Source organism: Balaenoptera acutorostrata, chromosome 7 (assembly GCF_949987535.1).
Source record: "Balaenoptera acutorostrata chromosome 7, mBalAcu1.1, whole genome shotgun sequence".
NCBI lineage: Eukaryota > Metazoa > Chordata > Mammalia > Artiodactyla > Balaenopteridae > Balaenoptera > Balaenoptera acutorostrata.
The window spans coordinates 35,846,624-35,869,450 of NC_080070.1; the positions used below are offsets into that span (position 1 = coordinate 35,846,624).

Genomic DNA, 22,827 nt, shown 5'->3' on the forward strand with positions numbered 1-22,827 from the left:
GACTTATTTCTTAGAAAAGTTTATCTAAAAATAAATACAAATATATTTCATACTTTTTATAGGTTTACTGTGAAATCTGACCATGTCAAGAGGTGCTGGTCTGTGTGTTTACTCTAGTGATCTCATTAAGTTGAGGAGCTTCAACTAGCACCTATTTGTGGTTATCTCTTATAGCAAATCCATCTGGTGCCCTGACTCACATTTGCTAAGTGACACCTCTGTTTTCAGCTATGAATGGGGCTGATAGTTCCGCGGGGCTTCTACCTATCTCATGCTGACCAAATCTGGCATCAAGTAACCCCTTACTGGCTTTCTGCACCAGAGTTCCTAGTTCAGACCTGTGAGAGTTAGGTGAGCCAGAGCAAGCACAGCTTGGAAGTGTGGGTGTCGATACCCTCGGGGAATGTCAGCCAATGGAATAGAATGTTATAGATTAATGCCCTGGCCTCTTGTCCTCAGATACACATTTCTTGGAAACATTCTGTGCCGTTCTTAGCTGGTACCGGCAGAATTGAGACCCACTGCCCACAGTGACGACCCCAGTAACGCCTTTAAATTGGTTTTTCCTCTTCACCTGTGTCTCTCCCCCTGATCTCTCAATCCTGCTCTCTGGATCACCTCCCAAATAAATTAAATACAAGTTCTTGCTTCAGACTCTGCTTTCAGAGCAATGCTATCCAAACTAAAATAATTCTCAAATTTACTTTTCTTGTCCTGACTTCTTTTTTGAACTCCCGTTCCCGGTGTCAGGCTGCCTGGTTATTCCATGCGTATGCGACCCTTATTCTTAGCACATTGCATTCATCAAACTTTCTTTATATTGGTTACTGACATGATCATAAGGCGGTTCAAGATAAAACCTTTGGTGTCATCCTTGACTCTTTCCTCTTCCTCATTCTCATATCCTCTTACTAAGTCCCATATATTCAATCAACAGTTTATCTCCTGAATGTCTCATCCCCCATCCTTTAACCCCTCTACCATAGACCTAGGAGCCTTAAGTATTGGACCATCGTTGACCTCTCTATAACAACAGACCAGCATATCTGGTCTCGCTTTCTTCCTTCTCTCTCCCTCATTTCCAGTATCTTCCCATCTATTTGCCTAAATGACCTCTCTAAAACACAAATCTGAAACTGCCTTTTCCTGCTTAAAATTATGGCAAATAGAATAAGATCTGAATTATTTGGCACAGCATAAAAACCAATTTAGCCACAGCTTGTATTCTCAGTCTCATCTAACACCCTGTCGCTCCCACGTAAGTTGTTTCTTAGCCACTTGAACATCCTCTGGTCTCACTAGGACATGCATGCTCTTCGCAGCTTCGTTTATTTGTAGATGCTGTTCCTTCTGCTTGAACTGTCCTCCCTCCTCTCCTTGTCTGCCTGGGAAATGTGAAATCATCTTTCAAGAACTGGCTCAAATGATATTTCCAACCTAATTCTCGTTCCTCCCAAACCTTGGTCTTCTGCAGTCCCAAACAGTTTTCACATTTCTCTAAATCTCATAATGCATTTTCATAATGTCTTCACGTCTTCGTTTCCCTCGGTCTACCGTGTGCTCTGGAAATGCAGGAGGCAACTCTGATTTAGCTTGTCTTCCCAGTGCATAGTAGAAAGTGGCCACTTAAAGGTGTGTGCCGAGGGATTTCCCAGGTGGCGCAGTGGTTAAGAATCCACCTGCCAATGCAGGGGACACGGGTTCGAGCCCTGGTGGGGGGAAGATCCCACGTGCTTTGGAGCAACTAAGCCCGTGCGCCACAACTACAGAGCCTGCACTCTAGAACCCACGAGCCACAACTACTGAAACCTGCGCGCCTAGAACCCGTTCTCCGCAACAAGAGGAAACCACTGCAGTGAGAAACCCGTGCACTGCAACGAAGACCCAACACAGCCGTAAATTAATTAGTTAACTAATTAATTTAAAAAAAGGTGTGCTGAACTTAGCTGAATGGTACTAAGAATGTCGAGAGAGATTGAAGAGAAGCACAGGGGTAAGAGGATGATGGGCTGAGGAGAGGATATTATAAACAGGCAATTTGGAGGAAGCAGTGAAGAATGATGAATGAAAATGGAATTTGAATATAAAAGGAAAGTCAGAAGAAGAAAAACGTCTGCAGATAGAATGCAAAGAGAAGAGAGATACAGATGATACAGACAGCTGTTCAGGGCTGTTGCTGTAGTTTAAAAAAATATCCTACAGGTTATTAGCGCTAAATTTCCTCAGTACTATTATTGTTTATACAAACTGTGGTACTCTCAGGGTTAATTTAATTTCAGATTTCAATTTATTCTTTAGAAGTTTTCTATGTGAAGACAACATGTACAAAGTAATGTTAAATGATTTAAATGATCATTTCTATTTTGAAAATATTTTACATTCTGGAATTTCCCTTTGAGAATCTGGATGGTCCAGGCTTCTATATCAGAATGTTGAGTATCACTCTGAGTATCTCGTATTTTTCCTGATGTAAAAGCCAGAGGTGGAGCCCAATGAGCAGTGGTATCGGGCTGCCAAAAAGTCTCTGAAATTTTCACAAATGTAAAACTAGACATGCTTTCATCATACAAGTAAGTTCAGCAGAACTTGATTTGATTTATAGTGTTAATTCCCCTTGCTAGACTATATCGAGCAAGTAGAAAAGATTTGAAACTTTTTTTGATTTTAATATAGAAGATATGTTGGAGAGATACCAGATCTATTAGACTGTCCGAGATTTCTGAATTCATATGAAAAAGGATTTCTCATAGTTCTAATAAAAAGAACTTCCCCTATGAGTGCAGCATTCTTTGTTGCTGTCTTGCAGTGACATGATATTCTTTGTGCCACGATACGATGTTCCGTGAATCCTTTTTTTTTTTTTTTTTTGGATACACTGTCAATGGTCTCTGTTACTATTTTCTTAATACAGTATGATTGTATTTTTCTGTTCTCTTCCTATCCATGTCTTCTGTTTAACTGGGCTATTTTGCCATGAGTTTTTCCTTTTAGAAGGAGACAACTAGGATTCTAATGCTTGTAATATAGTCAGATTTTGCTGGAGAAGAGTCAGCAAACCTTCAAAACAGTTATTCTGGTTATTCTTCCAGGATATATAGGTGATTACATCAAACAAGGAGATACACACACAAACACACACACACGCATATATTTTTATCAACACAACATAAAAAGCTTACTTCTGGGATTACTTTATACTTAAATCATATTTTTATACTTAGCTTATGTGACTGATAGAAATTTGTATTTGTAGCTGAATTGGAAGCAATCAGAAGATACAAAAGGCAAACTGAAAAATGATATAAACTGTTTCTAGACTAACTGAATACTATTGATATGTTGCACATATAAACTTAGATATTGTATGATTTTTATTTTTCCTTGATGAAGTTCAATATAGGTTATTACTATTTCTTCTGTCAGATTTTTTTTAATACATATATACCAGTTTCTCCCATTACCTTGTAGGAGTTTCTAGACCATAAACTATCCCTGCGAATTGATTCCACACTCCCTCAAATAAGACTTTTCATAAGCCCGGTCCTTTAAAAATACAACATTTCATATATTTCTCAGACTACATGTCAAATCAGTATCATGCAAACATAATACTTTTACTACTTTCTTAGAGCATGGTGTTGAGAGGAAAAAATTTAATATATCTGTGCTACATCTACATTAATGCAGTGGTGCAATATTGAAACTGCTCTTATCTGCCACATTTCTCAAATGAAAGCAGCAGCTAAATTTTATGGTAGTTAAACTGTGAAACTTGCACACAATCTTGCCTGTGTGGATGTGGCCCTTTGGTATTATTAAGGCAGTAGTCTTTATTTTGTATCTTAGACTTTAAAAGTTGCTGTGTATATAAGAAACCTATCATGTGGTCATGTCTACACCATAAAATCTTTCCAACGTATGCAGCAAATTTTTGATAGAATTCATAGGCCTTTCAAGAAATTAGAGCAAAACTTTGCCTGGCATTTCCGAAGCTGGCTGTAGAGGAGACTGTGGTCTACCTAGGCTCCCAAAGACCATAGACATAGACTTATCAATAGTTCTTGAGTGGATTGGGAATAATCTACCAATTGTTTGCATCTCCTGCTGTCTACCTTATAATCTTATATCTCACACACAAGGAAAGTGTAAATTCCACCATTTGAACCAACAATGCCTACAATTAAGTGTTTTGAGATAAATATGGTCTCTATTAGAGTTTAGTTAAACCTTTCAGAGAAGTTTACCATTAAGCTGAAAAGGGGGCTGCAGATAAACCACTTCCCATGCAAATGTGTTTAAATGGCTTAGAAAGGGATTCTGTTTTAAATATTCTTATACCTTTATGTAAATTGAGTATGCTAGCATCCTTGCTGTGATGCTGATAAACTCCTCTATCATCTACAGTCAACAGTATCTTTTCTTTAGCTGTCCTGATTAAATGAGAGACATTCACTATTGGCAAATCCCCCCTGGAGTAACTTGAGCTCATGTGTGCCTAGCCACAATACCAGTAATGACATGATTCTGAGGGGATTTGAAACCCTACCTCAACAAATTTATTTCTGTTTTTCAACATATATTCAAAGCAATACTTTGGCATTGTAATGCGATTCTTGACAGGGCTAAGGTAAATTCATCATGCTAAACTGAAATGTTTCTGGCAGATGTCTACTCTGTAACAATCAAATTGTGTGTGCTGTAATATATGACAACCACAGTGCTACTTCTAGTTGTAAAACTTACAAGTATAATTCTTTATTAATGCAAACGTGGAATGTAATTATGCAGTGTATTATCCCACCATATTTTTCATTTAGAAAAACTTTTTGAAGACAATCTGCCATCTTCCAAATGACAGGAAATTTTGAGTGAATATAGAAAGAATACAACTTTTTTGTCACAAATATATGCAGGCATTTGATACTTTTCAAAATCAGACACTTGTTGAAAATTAAGAAAGCATAAAAGTAATATGTTTTCTCTCATTAAATATGAACTTTACTCCCCATGGAAATAGTCATTTGTCCCAGGCAGATACTCTTCTTTAAAGAAGAAATGATTAAAATGCCAATATTATGCACTGAAATATTTTAAAAATAGACATGTTTTGAGCTAGCCTCTGACTAATTACTAGTACCACCTATATACTTCAGTACAATTTATCATATTTTAGGTCTAAGAACCTAAACAACAAAAAGCTTTGTTTAAAGGAAAATGTAATCTAAATAAATGGCAACCTTTTGACTTCATAATATATGAAAAGCCTTAGCATATGACTCCTTTTATTCTATGATGTGATCTCTGAAAACAAAAACACTCAAGGAATCAAAATAAACATTTTAAGAATCTAGCCAATTTAAGCTTTGGTTTGGATTTCCATTGCCTTGTCTTCCATACTTTCAATAATTAATAAATATTTTCATGGACAGATAAAAGCCCTCAGTTCATATTTTATGATCTAGTTGCCAGATGCAAGTCAAACTTCCACCTGGGCAGCTGTATTGTGATTCCCTTCAAGTACCAGCCTCCACCACCAGGGACAAGTGGCTTCCTTTTGCCCTGGTGACTCTCCTTCTCCCTTATGATCCTTAGGACACACCTATATTTTAAAGACCTCCTTGAAAATTCATTAGTATTTGCAAGGTGAATTTAAGTATTTACATTTTAACGTAATTATTTTGTAAAAAAACAGAATTTAATTCTATGATCCTTTTGCAAATTTTTTGCGAAGAATAAAATAGTTAAAGCAGGTTTGGGTCACTTTATTAGTTAGAACTAAGGAAACAATGTATTAGGTAACGTATGACCTAAGACATGATGGGAACTGGACTTACTCACTAAGCCGATTAAAGAATGATTCATGTAACCAGTCAGTAATCAGTAACTGGTTAGGGATCTGTCGATTTAGTTAAAAACGACCCATCCCTTGTGTGCGTAGCACAGTGAAAATTTCCCCTTTTTTTCAGTTATTATGCTCGTAATTTTCATCCAGTGTGTTGTAGTAATACAAATCCAATTCTGCACGTTGTTATTCATGATATACATATACATATATGTTCATTTATTTATTCATTTGTTCACATATTAATTCAGTAAATATATAAATGAACACCTCTTATATGCCAGGCACTCTGGAGATCCTTTGTCCATGTCTCTTTGCTTCTGTTTTTCTCTCACTTCTCCCTGTCAACCCCTGGCTTACATCCATTAGCATAGACCCCTAGCATACTAGGGAAGTGGAAAATTTTACTCTAGCATTTTTCTCACTGGTTCACCCACCTGAACACTACATATACTACCATTCCCATCATGTAAACCCTAAATGGAATTCTGACAAAGTTTCCTAATATTGGTGAAACTGTTTACAAGTACTATCAGATCCATTAACTCACTAGTGAAGACATGACACTGGTGGCCTGAAACATGTATATACTTTAACATTTCTATGAATTTGACTTTGATTTAACATTCATACAGTTGGTTTTGTATGCAAACACAGGACACATTTAACATGTTCATTCACCTGGAATAGTCTTTCAATTCTCTTTCAGAAATGTGTTTAATTCAGTCCCTCCCCATGGCGCCCCCCCACCCCCACCAATCCGTTTCTACAGTCAATGCCTTAGGTCAGGCCCTCACCATCTTTTGTGCAGATGAACACACAATCTTTTAACTCCCGACCCACGTTCATCCTCAGTCCCCTCTAACCCATCATTCCTCTGCTGCCCCAATAAAATTATATCAAAATATAAATTTGATCTTGCTATTTCCTTGATTTAAATCCTCAGAAGGCTTCACTTTGCCTACAGGTCAGAGTTCAGAAGACTTCAGCAAAGCAGTTAAAGTGCTGCCTTGTTGGACTCAGTTCTGCTTCTTCCCATAATCACCAACTCTATCCTTTCCAACATTACTGCAACTTCAGAATGCACCAGTAACTATTTACTTTCTCCAAATCCCAGTTCAAAATTACCTCTTCTAGGAAAACTTCCTGGCTCTCCTGGGGAGCATTAGTCAGCCTCCATTTCTCCCCTCTCTTAGCAATTATACTGTCTCTATTATAACTCTTTAATTCTATCAAATTAATCTGCATTCTCTCTCTAAACTGAGAATTCGTAAATGGACGTCTTGCTATCCCTATTCCCAGCACAGGGTCTGGAACAAACAGGTTATCAGTAAAGTCTCCTTGACTAACTGGGTGAATATTGAGGCATCAATTAAAATGTTGTCAGTTTACCAACTTGGGGGTTGAACTGGAGGACCAAGGTTGATACTGGACCTACTTTAGCTTAGAACTGTTTGACTCTGAAGGCATACAGATGCCATATTCAATTGTTTTATTACCACTGGTTACATTCACATAGAGTCCCCAGATAGGACATTTCTGGAGGGATTCATTTCCAGGCTAAGGTTTCTATTGTGGGTCTGCTTATGACAATAATGTTGAATCATTTTAGGTTGTAGGGAAACAGGAAAACCTCATTATCTCTAGGGATCCTAAAGCTTTATAAACTCAATAAACTTTGGACCATTCATGGTAATGATACCCTCTTTCTTTCCGTCTCCCACCCTCAGCTTGTTATAGTCTCAAATATTAGCATGGAGAGGTGTGATCCTTGAACCTGAAGTTGTCAAGTACATTTCTGGAGTGTCTAGTGTAGTTCTTGCGATATTAGATTAGACTGTCCATGTTAGAGACAGACATCTAAGAGACCACCAGGATTTATGTTACTTTGATAAATCTTAGAAACACATGATAACAGTATTGGATTCAGACAACGTGTGCATTTGCACACACACAAACTCACTTTTACTCATTAGTCAGAGCACTGGCAGGAAACAGATGGTTCACTCAAAGGGCTAAATTGAAGAGCATTTAATAAAAGGGACAGTTTACAGAGGAACAATCAGTTGAAAGGTAACAAAACAGGGATTTTTGAAGTGCCAGGGACCGGCAGAGGTGGGAAATATTACTTCCCCATGCCGGAGGGGGCAAGATCACAGAGCTGTAACTATGGGACAGGGGTCACTGCACAAGATCACCTTATATGGAGGAATGGAGTTGTTAAAAATCACTGCCTGGCAGGAAGGGGGCCTAGGAGCACAGTGGGAATTAGTACCTTGACCTCTCTCTCCTCCCACCTTCTGATTTCCCTTTAGTGCTTGCCATCAGCCAAAGCCAATTAGAAATCAGAAAGCAAGGGATCCTGGCACAATGCAGGCAGAGACAGAGAACAGATCTGCAGGGACCTATGGAGAATGACCAGCAAACAGTCTCATGAAGAACATCTAACTCTTGACTCCTCATCCATCTAGGAAAAAAAAAAAAAAAGGACTCATTGATAAGTAGGAACAGGACAGTGAAATACTGTGAGTTGATTGACTTTGGGGTCAATGTGTATAATAAGAAATAAGTAGCACATATAAGTATCTTCAGATAAGTAGCTATGATTTTCAGTCTCCCTTGGAGCCCATGCCAGGATATCTGCTGAAGGTAGGAAAGATGGGAAACAAGGAACAAGGCAGGTAAGAATTCAGATCCCAACTTCCTCACTCCAGTTTCAATCAGAGACGTTGTAGCTGAATCTCTTTATTATATTAAGTTATATATAAGATTGCTTAAAAGAATATACCTTTCTAATGGAAAGACCTGGGAATAGAAATCAGGTTTCCTACATTCTATCGGGAACTGTGTGGCTTTAGGAAGTGAAGTTAAGCAGTCTGTCGCAGTTTTTTCATCTGTAAAGTGGAGGTAAAAATGTATGTCTTGGATAAATCATAGGGTTGTGAAGATCAAATGAGAAAATGTATATGGTTTCCTTTTGAAAAGTTAAACAAGCTCTACAAACGTCAGGCCCTATCACTTTTGGATACTATCTTATAAAGCTGGTCCCTGAGTATAAGCTTGCCAATCATCACATCCTCTCTTTTGGGCTATCTTTCCTCTACACATGGAGCACTTCACTCAACTCCAACTGAAACATCACATACAAAGAAAAGATAAGCAGTAAGAAAATCCAAATGTGTTGGCAATACCACTGCATGTTAAAAAGAAAGAACTAGATTCAGGTTGAACTCCGTTTTCGTGGTGCATAACTCCCCTTTCCATAGGTCCTATTAACTTCAAAGGGAGCTCCGTGCATGTAAATGATTATATTTATTGGATGCACCAACTCCTTCTTATCCTCTGGGCACAATTAGAAATATCATAGAAAAATGAATGTAGAGACTTGGATCCATGTTTGATATTCTATGGGAAATTTCCCATAGTTACAGATGTTAAAAATCCTGCCCAATGGTCCAGTTACAAATTTGTAGTATTTCTTCTTCTATCATCCCTAGAATTATTTTTTCTCCGATTTTAGAATATTGTTTTTTACATTAAAGGAAAAATATTCTCTTTAGGTCCAGATAAGCTAGTGATAAAATCTGGGCTTGTTGTACAACTTGGTATTGTAATACAAATTTAGACTGCAAACCCGTCTCTCTTCCAAGGAACTATTAGCACTTCCCTGAGAGTATATCATTAATACTTACAGCAATCCTGTTCCCACTTCAAGTTCACTCTGAGAACTGCTGGTTGAGACAGTGTCTAGGAACTAAATTCCTGGGTGTCCAGTTTAATATTACATTTCACTAAACCACACTGTAATTTCAGCGTTTGTTGTAAATTCAGGCCATTATCAATATTCTTGTTATCTAGTTGTAAACTCGGGTTTTTTTCCAGTTGAAATTGCCACAGTTAGTGGAAATGGATGGTAGGTATATAGAGAACTGTACTTTTCATGATGATTTATTGTTTGTTCTTTTTAAATTTTTAAATATCTCGTGGTTCTTGGTAAAACTGTCTCTAGAACTAATTCTGACAAACAACTTAATATCTTCACCCGGTCTTATCAGTGAATATAAGGGCCTTGCAAGTGTTACAGGCATGGCTTCTCGGCTATGCTATGTATACTATACACCCAAGAGGGCAGGTCAACGCTTTAAGTTGTAAGTGACAAAAAAGGAGAAAAATGGAAGAAGCCCCTCAAAGTGAATATTTAGAACTATGATGAAAGAGAAAACAGATACTATTCAATGATGAAAACCTTCACTGGAAATGTACCCACATGTGATGGGTAGTGTGAAAGATACAAAGATTTTTTAAAATACTATTTTGTTAGCAATATGATTTACAAAAGATCATTCTAACTAGCCTTATAGAGAAACAAATAAAACCACATGCACAAAGTAATTCGGAACCACTTTGAATTATTTGTAAGAAATAAGTAAGCAAAGGCAGTTTAATTTTAGTAAATATTTATAGGGCAAAACAATCCAAAGTATATATAACAATCAAATTTCTAGTGAAAATATGTGTAAGTAGGTTTATTTTGAAAGGAGAAGTCCTACTCCCAGTGTCATAACCAATTAAATTCTCCAGGTAATGACCCCATTTGCATAGTGAGCGGAACCCACAAGTGGGAATTTTAATGGGCACACCACCTGAGTACAGTAATTGAGAGTGACACAACTTGAACTAGTTTTGTGCTTACCCCACTGAAAATTCTACTCATATTATTTTTAATGTCAAGCTACAAGTCAAATTTCAAGATGATGGATTTGTTCTTTTTTAAGCACCGAGTTTGAATAAAAGAAATGCTTTAATTCTGTTATGCATTGCATATCTTTGCTTTAACTAATCTGTAGTTCTGATTCTCACCATTGCTTCATTTTCTTCAGTGATTTGAATTTAATTTTATTCATTAATTTGTGAATAATTAGATAAAAAAATATAATGTCCTCAGCGGCCAAATTGCTTTAGGATTGCCATTTAATGTACTTTTACCAGAATATGTATTATCGTTAAGCTGGCGTAATAGTTTACTAAAATGTAATTGTGTAAATATGCCCAATTATTCTTTCTGATGATCTAACAAAATCTAATATAATATGTATTCATGGGCATTTCCCTCCTCCTTCACCTCAACACCAATAAAACGCAGTTCCTGCAGAGCTGATCACAGGTGCCTTGTCATCTGAAGGTGTTACTTTTAAAAGATATTCTCCTTATCTTTCAGGCACTATTCATGTCCTTGAAAGAATTGTGCATTCTGATTGAGGGATCATATGACGTCCACATTAAATTATATAATAAAGGTGATCTCGAGACTCTGAGAGTCAGACACATATGATGAACTGTGCTATCTAGGTTTTGAGATGACATTTTAACACTTCTTTTGTTTCTCTCTAAGATTGCTTGAGATCCTAACTATTTGTAGGTGTTTGACACCACTCCGCCACATCTGTAATTGGCATAGCATCCAGCAGACAGGCTCTGTACATCTTTACACTGCAACCTACCAAGTTAAGAAATGTATTGGTTCAATATAAAACAGCAGGCTGTTTTTAGACATAGTTACTAGTGCACAAGCTTTAATATGGCTTGGCTTCATCCTATAATGAGATCTTTTGGTTCCCTGCTCAACGGGCTTTTATTCCTTTGCAAAAGGCTATGAACTATGTCAAGTGGATCAGCTGCTTTTGTACACCCTCTTTCTTGGCTTTGGAATGTAATTCCTTTGCTTCTACCCCTTTATGCATCAGACAGAACTTAAGAACCTTTTCAGTTTTTCAAGCTAAACTTAGAATTTGTTTGAATTTGCTTTTCACTATTTTCCTAATAATTACATTCTCCACTGAACCTCAAACAAAGACCTGCCTGAAAGTGAACACTTAATTGCAGAGCTATACTTTGTCTTTAACACATATAGCTATACTCGATGTTGGTAATATGTCCAGGCATGGTTATCTAAAGTGATTTCTTCATGGTCACCCCACAAATAAATTCAAGATTCTCTTTTAGCAAGGGCTGAGGTGAGGGATCAAGGGCATACATAATGGACAAACAACAGAATTGGAACTAGTGGCCGCTGTTCAGTTGGAAGGCAGGGAACTACTCAGGTTGACATTTGGCAGCTTAGGGGCTATAGTTGTTGCCCTAGTGGAAGATGTCACATGGTTGTCCCAGTTTGATAAAGAATGAGGTGGTGCAGATTTCTGCTTGCCTAGATAGAGATCCTGCTTTCCAGGTGAGGCTCAGATGTGGCTTTGCTTAGAATCCTTTTCACGTACAGATTGCTGGTTGACTTTATTACAATTTGATCATTCGGATGATACTGATTCATAGTCCTTTAAAGTAGAGGAGCAGCCATTGTTCCCTGGGAATTTTGCAGTGTGAAAATACGTGGTGGATTTAGTTACCAATGCCAGTGTTTGCAAAAACCACCCTCTACATTAGGGCTGCATCATAACGGTATCCCCTCTCCACAACCCCTCCCATTTGAACCAGAATCTCTAAACGTAATCTGAAATGAGCAAGTAAATATCAGTAGCCTCACTGTTGGAACTAACAGTTTTCTCACGGGAAGTGCCAAACTTCTTCCCTAGGATGAAACATCCTGAGGGTTTTTTGACTCCCTTGAGGGGCTTAGAGAAAATAGTCACTATAAATGTATTGGTTATAGGGGACATGGAGATGAAGGGTTAAAAAGACTGCCTTGTAGTACCTAATCCTCGATTTTAAAATATAGTGTAGAATAAACCCTATCCCTGTATTAACTGCTGTTTAAAACAAAAATGGTATGCTTTCCTATATTAGTATTAAAATAAGAGAAAAATGGATATTATAGTATCTGATGAAATTTTATCTTGCCTGTCAGATTAGATGTAATAAACCTACAGGCCTACAAATCACAAGTAATTGGCAAGGTCATAAAGGTCTTGAGTAATTTGAAAAATAATCTTATTAATAAATAAACTTATTCATTAGGTGGTTGGGTAAATCTAGGCATTTAAACTGGAATTCAAGAAGGCAAGCCACAGAGACTCTGGACTCAAGTCTTATTTATGTTAGGCAGTGAGTTTGACGTTTATAACATTAGAATCTAGGGCACTGATAGAGTTTGTATGGATAAAGAATGAAAAGTTATTACATAAGGTTGTCTTGGTTACTCCTTGAACTGTTCAGAGAAGCACTGACTGCTTCAGGTGAGGAAAATGGATATAGTCGATATACTATAAGAACACAAAAATAAAATTATTATATTCCTAAGTAAAAAGTCTTCTCCTAAATAAAGTGATTTGGGGGGTTAAATACTAACAGTAAAACATTTCCTGTTACTTAAAATTTGTGACACTAAAGACCCTAGTTGAAAGTACTTCTGATGATTTACTCTTGGGTGAAATTCATTAAAGTTAATACCCAATTTCACAGCTACTTTGTGTTTAATTTCAGTACACATATTTAAAAAAAACCTACCACAGTTTTTATAAGTTGGGAGATAATTCCAAAGCAAATGAGTAAAAGCAATGTACTAAAAAAAGTACAAAACATGCATTTTGCTCTATTGTGAATTTTTAAAAGAAAACTATGTTTTGAAATCATTTGTCAACTATGATTTGCAGTATAAACTGATCTGAATCTTTCATAGTTCATTTATGAGCATGAGTCATGTGATTTACAAAATGAGACTAGGAAATCTTTAGAGAGGGATGTAAGGAGAAAAGAAAAGCTTAAGGTTTTAAATTATAGTTGAATTCGTTTAAATATCAATGTATCAATTAGATTGAAAATAGGCTAAAGAACAATAGAGAAGTCATTTTTTAAATTTCAAAATAATATATTTGGGATAATACAGATCCAGTTTAAAAATATTTAAGATTAAGTTTCCACATTTAAAAAGAGACCAAATCTATAACTGTAAGCTAGAGCACTTAGTCATGATGGCCATATAATTCAACAAAACATTTTACATACAGAAATTCTAAAATACATATTGAAACTATTTTCACATTTGCCTACTTTTGTTTTTTTCATTTATTTTTTAAAAATCATACATGGTACTTTATGGAATGACTGCAGAATAGACAATAGAGCAAAAGTACTATGAATATAAATATGAGAATAAAATTCTGCTATCAACTAATGCTCTCTGTTACAGAGAAACATTATTTTAAAAGTGCTAATATCATCATCGCAAATAGTAGCAGAATACACTTAAATATTAGTCAAACCATTTGGCTGAAAATTTTTGCAGGACAAAAAGTATAATATTTTAATGATTCCAGGTCATTAGGAGGTTTTATATGTCAATATAAAGTTGATACTCTCACATCCTAATATATATGCATATGTTAACTTTGGGTATATGTAAATACTCAGACTCTGGTTACTATGAAATAGTAGAAAGATGTTCTTATATTTCATTTGTTACATCAAAGACGCTCTTTAGACAAGGAACCGAAAGACAGCTGTTTACTAGAACTCTATTTAAACCGGACAATTTAACAGTGTGTGTGTGTGTATGTGTGTATGTGTGTGTGTGTAAACAGCACTGAAAGGGGGATTCAAGAGTCTGCTAACTTTTTTCCTTTTTTAAACCTTTTAAGTAATGATATAAGTAGAAACTAAGTTTCATCTCAAAGGAAAAACCCTCGGTCTCATACCCATGCTTTAGGTTTAAAATCTTTCTTAAAAGCCTAAATTTGCTAAAAGGCTTCCTAAAAGTATGCATTTGTTTTCACTATCAATTTGATATTCAACTGAAAGAATCAAAAATAACTATTCATCCAAAGGTATACTTTCAGAATTTCTACAAGGAATTACATTAAATCAAACCAAACTACAATTTGGGGACATCAAACTTAGTAGGAGAGCCGGTAGTATGAAAATTTACTCTCCCTTTCATCTGCATCACACAAAGTCTCTATGTATTAGTAACTTTGTAACTTACTAAGTCGCTAACACTTAGTAAGTCTTGTATCTGACTCATTTCTTTATACTTAAGGATATTTACAACCTGCCATAATGGTTTAATTTAATATAAAGTTGCAGTACCGAAATTCGGTCATAGTAGTGGATGTCAAGATTCCCACTGAATTGGAAAGAATGGTTTGCATTTAAGATTAACTGTGTTTATAAATATTGGTGGGGGGGGGGTTCGGTTTGTTTCTTAACAACCCCCCCGCAAAAGACTTAAAGCTCTCAAAAAGAAAAGCTTTTGAATAAATCAAAATCAGAATGCTGAGATTTTAATATTAAAAAATCTCCTAATTTAAGTACAACTTTTCAAAAGTATTCCACGTTCTTTAAAAAATATAGATATTTTACTAAAGCATTGTTTTTAATCAAAACTTTATCATAACATCTAAATTATGTAAAAAATGCATATTATTAGTTAATTTTATAGTTTAAAAAAAGAAAATACCTACTTAAGGCGTTTTTCTTCTAAATGCTCAAGGGCACACACAGCTCGGGCTAGTCACCTAAAACTTGGTCCTAAATCTAATTCATTCAAGCAGCAGATGAATCACTCATCCTAAGAGGCCTCCTTCAAATGCCACATTCTCCTTGAAGCCTTCTGAATATTCCAGTAGACATTAGCTTTCCTTTCTGTGTATTCCTATAGCCTTTTGAGTTTCTCTCTCTCATAATCTTCACTTCAATATGCCTTGTGGGCTGGTTTATTCTTTACAGGTCTCTTTCCTCTTCTCAACTTTCCTGTGCTCCTCTGGATTGGAGCTGAATGACATCCATCTCTGTGTTGCAGCAGGAGATTACACACAGTAGGCACTCAGTGTTTGCTGAGCGAGTGGAGAACACAGCATGGAGATGAACACTGGGTCCCCAACAACTGTGTGGGTTTGTTTCCCAAAGTTTAAAGAATACTTACGTTTAGCCATTAATAAACATCACAAATAAATTGTCTGATTTAAATAACCACTGAGAAATAATACATTTGGAGCAAGGGGCTCCTAAGAATGGTTAAAAGAAATAGAAATAAGTATAAAAAGGAGGAGACATTTTGTCTTTTTCTTTTTCTTTCTCCCTCCCTCTCTCCCTCCCTCCCTTCCTTTCTTTCTGTTTTGCCAAAATGTCCCTCAGTCATTGTAACCTATTAAGAAGTCTAAAAGTAGTTAAAATTTCACATATTAAACCATGTAGATTTGGTTAGAGGAAAAAAAAAGGCTCTCAGAGATTTCCTAAAATAATGAGTTAACAGTGCAAATACTGGATTGTTTGATGAGAATCTTACCATGTGCTTTCCTTTCCCCTTAAAAGAAAAATTTTAAAACACTCTCCAGTTTTAATGCAAACAGAAGATAAATATTTACGAAGGAAAACAAATTCCACAGCATTCCATACAGATTTCCAAACAGTCTGATGATTCACAACAGGCATCCATGATGCCACAATCCATGTCACAAGGGCAGTTACAGTCATCTCCCATTTCATCTCCGCAGCAACAGCAGCAGGCTTCTGAGGTGCAGATGCCACACGAAGCTTGTCCCAGGACAATATTGCAGAGGGTCAGGAATTCACAGAACAGGCAGGCCAGGATACAGTGGACACAGCAATCTTCATTTTCAGTTGGGAGGAGGCCACATAATCAGAAAAAGGAGGAACACAAAATATATAAATCATCAATATACTGAATAATAAGAATTGATGAAAATAATTAAGTAATCCAGAACCTAATGACATGCAGTCCTAGTAGTCTTTTGTGGGCTGGAAGCATAAAAAGAAACAAGTTAAATTCTAGATGAGCAATCTTTAGAAGTAGATACTGGATCTGGAAAAAAAAAATTGTACTTGTGTATAAGTGTGTGTGCATGTGGGTTAGAGAATTACTCACACACTGTGCACTGGTCCTTGGTCCTGGGTTCCACTTTTCTATGCGTCTCATCCATCTTCCCTATCTACTGCTCTCTGCTAAATGACTCCAGGACACTATAGTCCTTCAGAAAATAGAAATTGCTTTTCCACTTCCTGTGTGGCAAAGTACTTTACATTTCTATTATTTCCTGAGACATCGCTAGTGATGCCTCTCTAAACAATAAATTTCATGAACTGATATAAAAGTGAGAAATCAAATGGATTACAATCTAATAAATTTAGTACACCATGTTCTAAACTTCTTTCCTGTAGAATTTTGGGGCAAGTAAAAGGAGCAACTGAAGAAAATTTCTATTTCTGGAGGGCTTTAACACATGCAATAAAATAATTTAAGACCAATGTTATAAGACATTTGTCTATTTTCAGAAATATTTGTGAAGTTTTAGCAGGATTATTTCTGGGTTTGTATTTGTGTTCCTTTCCTTCTTTTTCTTTTCTTTTTTTTAAATTTCGTACAATGCAAGCTTTAGTGAGGGGATTCTGCTTCCAACAACAGCAACAGTACGGAACAATCCCTACCCGCATCCCACTGTCACATGACTTGTGTGTTTCTGTATTTGGCTTTACCGACTGAGTGCCTTTGATGGAGTTTCATCAAATTGTGTATTCCATCATAAACTCCCCAACTCCTTGAGCATTCCCCTGTTTCTCTGCAGTCTCTAACTTTGTAGAGAGCCTGTAACTTTGTAAAAGGGGGAAATGTGGGAAATACATACTCTACGTGCCAGATGGCAAAAAGGGGAGAGAGTCAGAAAACACTCAAAAAGGAAAACTCCAGAGTTGGCTGTAGAATTAAAGTCTAGGAGTTCTCTGGTGGCCTAGTGGTTAGGATTCCTGGCTTTCATTGCCATGGTCCGGGTTCAATCCCTGGTCAGGGAACTGAGATCCCGTAAGCCATGCAGTGTGGAAAAAAAAAAAAAAAGCTAAAAAACACACCAATGTTTCCTCCCAATCTTCTCAGTGCCAAGCCCACTCTCATGTAAAATTGTCTATGGAGCAATTGGAAAAAGATCACAGAACTGTAAGTCTGTGAGTTTCTCTCCATCTTCCCCTAATGTGTTTAGTAGTACAGTAGTCCTCCTTTATTACTGGGGGATACATTCCAAGACCCCCAGTGGATGCATGAAATCACGGATAATACTGAGCTCTATATATGCTATTTTTTCCCATGCATACACACCAATGATGAAGTTTAACTTATAAATTAGGCAAAGAGATTAACAATAATAACTGCTAGTAAAAGAGAACAATTATAACAATATTCTGTAATAAAATTTATGTGAATGTAGTCTCTCTTGAAATATCTTGTACAAATTTAATGCTTTTTCTATCTTAACTACAAACTTATTAGGTACTGTGGCCATAATTTTTACAGTTTGAGGTACGACAGCAAAATTATCACAAATGTCTTTCTCCTTCTTCACAATTTCATGGATAGAAGAGTCATTCTTACCATAGACTTTAGCAACCTCAGCATATAATTTTTTTTCTTTCCTTACTGAGAACTTTCACCTTTTCATTTAAAGAAGTACTTTACAGCATCTCTATGGCATATCTGAGTTGCCAGCATCATTACTCTTGTGCTTTGGAGCCATTATTATGTAAAATAAAAGTTACTTGAACACAAGCACTGCAATATTGTGACAGTCAGTCTGATAACCAAGAGGGCTGCTAAGTGATGGTCAGGCGAAACATGCTGGACAAAGGGATAATTCATGTTTCGCGTGGGATGGAGTGGGAAGGCATGAGATTTCATCATGCTACTCAGGGCGACTTGCAATTTAAAACTTATGAATTGTTTATTTCTAAAGTCTTCCATTTAATACTTTGGTATTGCAGTTGACTGTGGGTAAATGAAACCATGGAAAGCAAAACCACAGATAAGTGGGGATTACTATATCCAGTCATATTAGGAGAACAGTAAAATCAACCTCATGGATCCAAGTCCACAGCCTTGGAAAGTTCTTTGTTTCTAGAGAGTCTATAGTTTCCCTCTTTCTACATTCTTTCTATAAATTTTTATCCTAATGCCTTATATGTATCTGTTCAGTAGAGTTTTTCCAGGATTATGTTATCATCGTGATTTGTAAAATATCTGAAATGTTATAAAGAGCTACCTTTATTATTATTACTCCTATTAAGAAACTAGTGTTTAACTGGCAAACAACCCAGTTCTATTCAATATGCCTTCAAACAAATATCCATATTAACTAATTCTAAGAACACTTCTAACCTTAACTTTGTATTCCACTGTGGAATGCTTCTATTTCAAGACTAAGAGGAGGAATCCACAAAAACTCACTTGATACTGAAAAACATTAAGTATAGTTATAGAGCATTAGATTCTTTATGTATTAATCATAAAATATACATTGAACTGTATGTAGTGAATCTATCAATCTTAAAGGGAAAAGAATGGCCTTCCCACCCAGCCTTAGAAATAGAGGGTAATGATACCTTTGAAGCCTCCTTTGGTCCCTTCCTAAATCATCTTCCTCTTCCCTTGCTTTTCATTGTACTTTATACAACAGTGAATGTGTAAATATCCCTACATAATCTATCAGAAAGGAAATGATACCATATAAATTCCCATAAGTAGCATTTTTCCTCAATATTATGTGTTTCAGATTTACCCTTCTTGATTCATGTAGCTAAAGTTCACTTGTTTTCTAGATGTACAGTAGTCCATTGATTTAATACACTGTAATTTATTTATTCATCCTACTTAGGAATATTTTGGTCATTTCCAGTGTTTTGCTATTCCAAACATTAATGTTTGAAACAGTTTTGTGCAGGTCTCCTAGAGTACACATGCCAAATAACTAGCAGTAGAATTGTTGGGCCACAGGATATGCATATGTTTAATCAAGTTAGGTAATACCACATTTGCTTTCAAAGTGATTGCTCCAAAATGTATTCCCACCAACCAAGTATGAGAATGCTCATTGTTCCGCATCTTCACCAATCTATGAAACTGTCATATTTTCATATATGCCAATTCATTGAGTGTGAAATGGCATCTCATGGTGGTTTTACTTTGCATTTACTTGTTTATTAATAAGTTTGAACATCTTATCATGTTGTTGGCCATTCATGTTTCATCTTCTTTGAAACAGGTGTTCATGTATTCCCCTCATTTTTCTATTGAACTGCCTTTTTCTCTTATTGATTTGTAGAAGTTCTTGATATAGTCAAGACATCAGTCCTTTGTCAAATATGATTGTCCTTTCTCAGTATATGGCTTTTTGTAGTTAAAAGAAATAAGATACAGATGAGTTAACGTTTAGACCTTGAGAGTTTGAACTGATGAAGAGAAATTCAAATCAAATCTTGTTTTTAGCTGAAGATACAACATGGGATAACATGGCTGAGGAAGTAAAGTGGCGGATAGCCAAGTTTGGCAAATGAGTCAGTGAAAAGGAAAGGAGGCATTAACAAGATTCAGTAGCAGAATGAAATAAGTTTTAGCGTTTGATTCAAAACAAGGGAGTCCAGCCATTCCGATATACAGAAAGGGAGGGGAAAACAATAAGTAATCAGGAGGGAGGGACTGAATGTAACGTGTGAAATCAGCTGCCCTCAGGATGAAGAGGAATGGGAGTGACATTTCCCACTAAACAACTCATTGGTGCTCATAGAACATATTCATTTGAGAATCAAAGTCCCTTCCAGATCTTAGACAATAATGATGGTTGTTATACAAAAATCAGAAGCCCTAAGCCAAGAATAGAATCTCTCCAAACTCCTACTCTTAGCCAACAAGATCTACAAAGTAATTTAAGTCTGTTAAACTTTGTATTTTTAGTAAACAAGGAACATGAAAAAATAAATTCTTAGTGCAAATACATCGAATACTCGTGTTCTAGACTGTCTTCAACAACATAGTGTAATTTCTTTTTTTTTTGAATTTTATTTTATTTATTTTTTATACAGCAAGTTCTTATTATCTATTTTATACATATTAGTGTATGTATGTCAATCTCAATCTGCCAATTCATCCCACCCCCCACCCCACCCCCATCCCCCCGCTTTCCCCCCTTGGTGTCCATACGTTTGTTCTCTACATCTGTGTCTCTATCTCTGCCTTGCAAACCGGTTCATCTGTACCATTTTTCTAGATTCCACAGGTATGCGTTAATATACGATATTTGTTTTTCTCTTTCTCACTTACTTCACTCTGTATGACAGTCTCTAGGTCCATCCACGTCTCTACAAATGACCCAACTTCATTCCTTTTTATGGCTGAGTGATATTCCATTGTATATATGTACCACATCTGCTTTATCCATTCGCCTGTTGATGGGCATTTAGGTTGCTTCCATGACCTGGCTATTGTAAATAGTGCTGCAATGAACATTGGGGTACATGTGTCTTTTTTTTTTTTTTTTTCAAACATCTTTATTGAAGTATAATTGCCTTACAATAGTGTGTTAGCATCTGCTTTATAACAAAGTGCATCTGTTATACATATACAATATGTTCCCATTTCTCTTCCCTCTTGCATCTCCCTCCCTCCCACCCTCCCCATCCCACCCCTCTAGGTGGTCACAAAGCACCGAGCTGATCTCCCTGTGCTATGCGGCTGCTTCCCACTAGCTATCTATTTTACATTTGGTAGTGTATATATGTCCATGACACTCTCTTACCCTGTCACATCTCACCCCACACCCTCCCCATATCCTCAAGTCCATTCTCTAGTAGGTCTGTGTCTTTATTCCCGTCTTGCCACTAGGTTCTTCATGGCCTTTTTTTTTTTTTTTTTTTTTTTCCCTTAGATTCCGTATATATGTGTTAGCATACTGTATTTGTTTTTCTCTTTCTGACTTACTTCACTCTGTATGACAGACTCTAACTCCATCCACCTCATTACAAATACCTCCATTTCATTTCTTTTTATGGCTGAGTAATATTCCATTGTATATATGTGCCACATCTTCTTTATCCATTCATCTGTCGATGGACATTTAGGTTGCTTCCATGTCCTGGCTATTGTAAATAGAGCTGCAATGAACATTTTGGTACATGACTCTTTTTGACCTATGGTTTTCTCAGGGTATATGCCCAGTAGTGGGATTGCTGGGTCGTATGGTAGTTCTATTTGTAGTTTTTTAAGGAACCTCCATACTGTTCTCCATAGTGGCTGTATCAATTTACATTCCCACCAACAGTGCAAGAGTGTTCCCTTTCCTCCACACCCTCTCCAGCATTTATTGTTTCTAGATTTTTTGATGATGGCCATTCTGACCGGTGTGAGATGATATCTCATTGTAGTTTTGATTTGCATTTCTCTAATGATTAATGATGTTGAGCATTCTTTCATGTGTCTGTAGGCCATCTGTATATCTTCTTTGGAGAAATGTCTATTTAGATCTTCTGCCCATTTTTGGATTGGGTTGTTCGTTTTTTTGTTATTGAGCTGCATGAGCTGCTTGTAAATCTTGGAGATTAATCCTTTGTCAGTTGCTTCATTTGCAAATATTTTCTCCCATTCTGAGGATTGTCTTTTGGTCTTGTTTATGGTTTCCTTTGCTGTGCAAAAGCTTTTCAGTTTCATTAGGTCCCATTTGTTTATTTGTGTACTTATTTCCATTTCTCTGGGAACTGGGTCAAAAAGAATCTTGCTGTGATGTATGTCATAGAGTGTTCTGCCTATGTTTTCCTCTAAGAGTTTGATAGTGTCTGCCCTTACACTTAGGTCTTTAATCCATTTTGAGTTTATTTTTGTGCATGGTGTCAGGGAGTGTTCTAATTTCATACTTTTACATGTTCCTGTCCAATTTTCCCAGCACCACTTATTGAAGAGGCTGTCTTTTCTCCACTGTATATGCTTGCCTCCTTTATCAAAGATAAGTTGACCATATGTGTGTGGGTTTATCTCTGGGCTTTCTATCCTGTTCCATTGATCTATATTTCTGTTTTTGTGCCAATACCAAACTGTCTTGATTACTGAAGCTTTGTAATATAGTCTGAAGTCAGGGAGCCTGATTCCCCCAGCTCCATTTTTCGTTCTCAAGATTGCTTTGGCTATTCGGGGTCTTTTGTGTTTCCATACAAATTGTGAAATTTTTTGTTCTAGTTCTGTGAAAAATGCCAGTGGTAGTTTGATAGGG

The 22,827-nt window shown here is 36.5% G+C and overlaps 1 protein-coding gene across 4 annotated transcripts in view; it reads right to left on the bottom strand.

Moving 5' to 3' along the window:
* Window positions 1–10,293: 10,293 nt before the first annotated feature.
* The window catches only part of MDFIC (MyoD family inhibitor domain containing), a 107,075-nt gene continuing 94,541 nt past the window's right edge, over window positions 10,294–22,827 (bottom strand). For 3 of the 4 annotated variants that reach the window (XM_057550227.1, XM_057550226.1, XM_057550225.1), the window contains exon 5: window positions 10,294–16,399. In XM_057550227.1, coding sequence (XP_057406210.1) covers window positions 16,152–16,399 — 248 coding nt within the window. In that variant the 3' untranslated portion in view covers window positions 10,294–16,151. The remainder of the gene's footprint in view (window positions 16,400–22,827) is intronic. The other variant, XM_057550224.1, reaches the window with a different exon arrangement.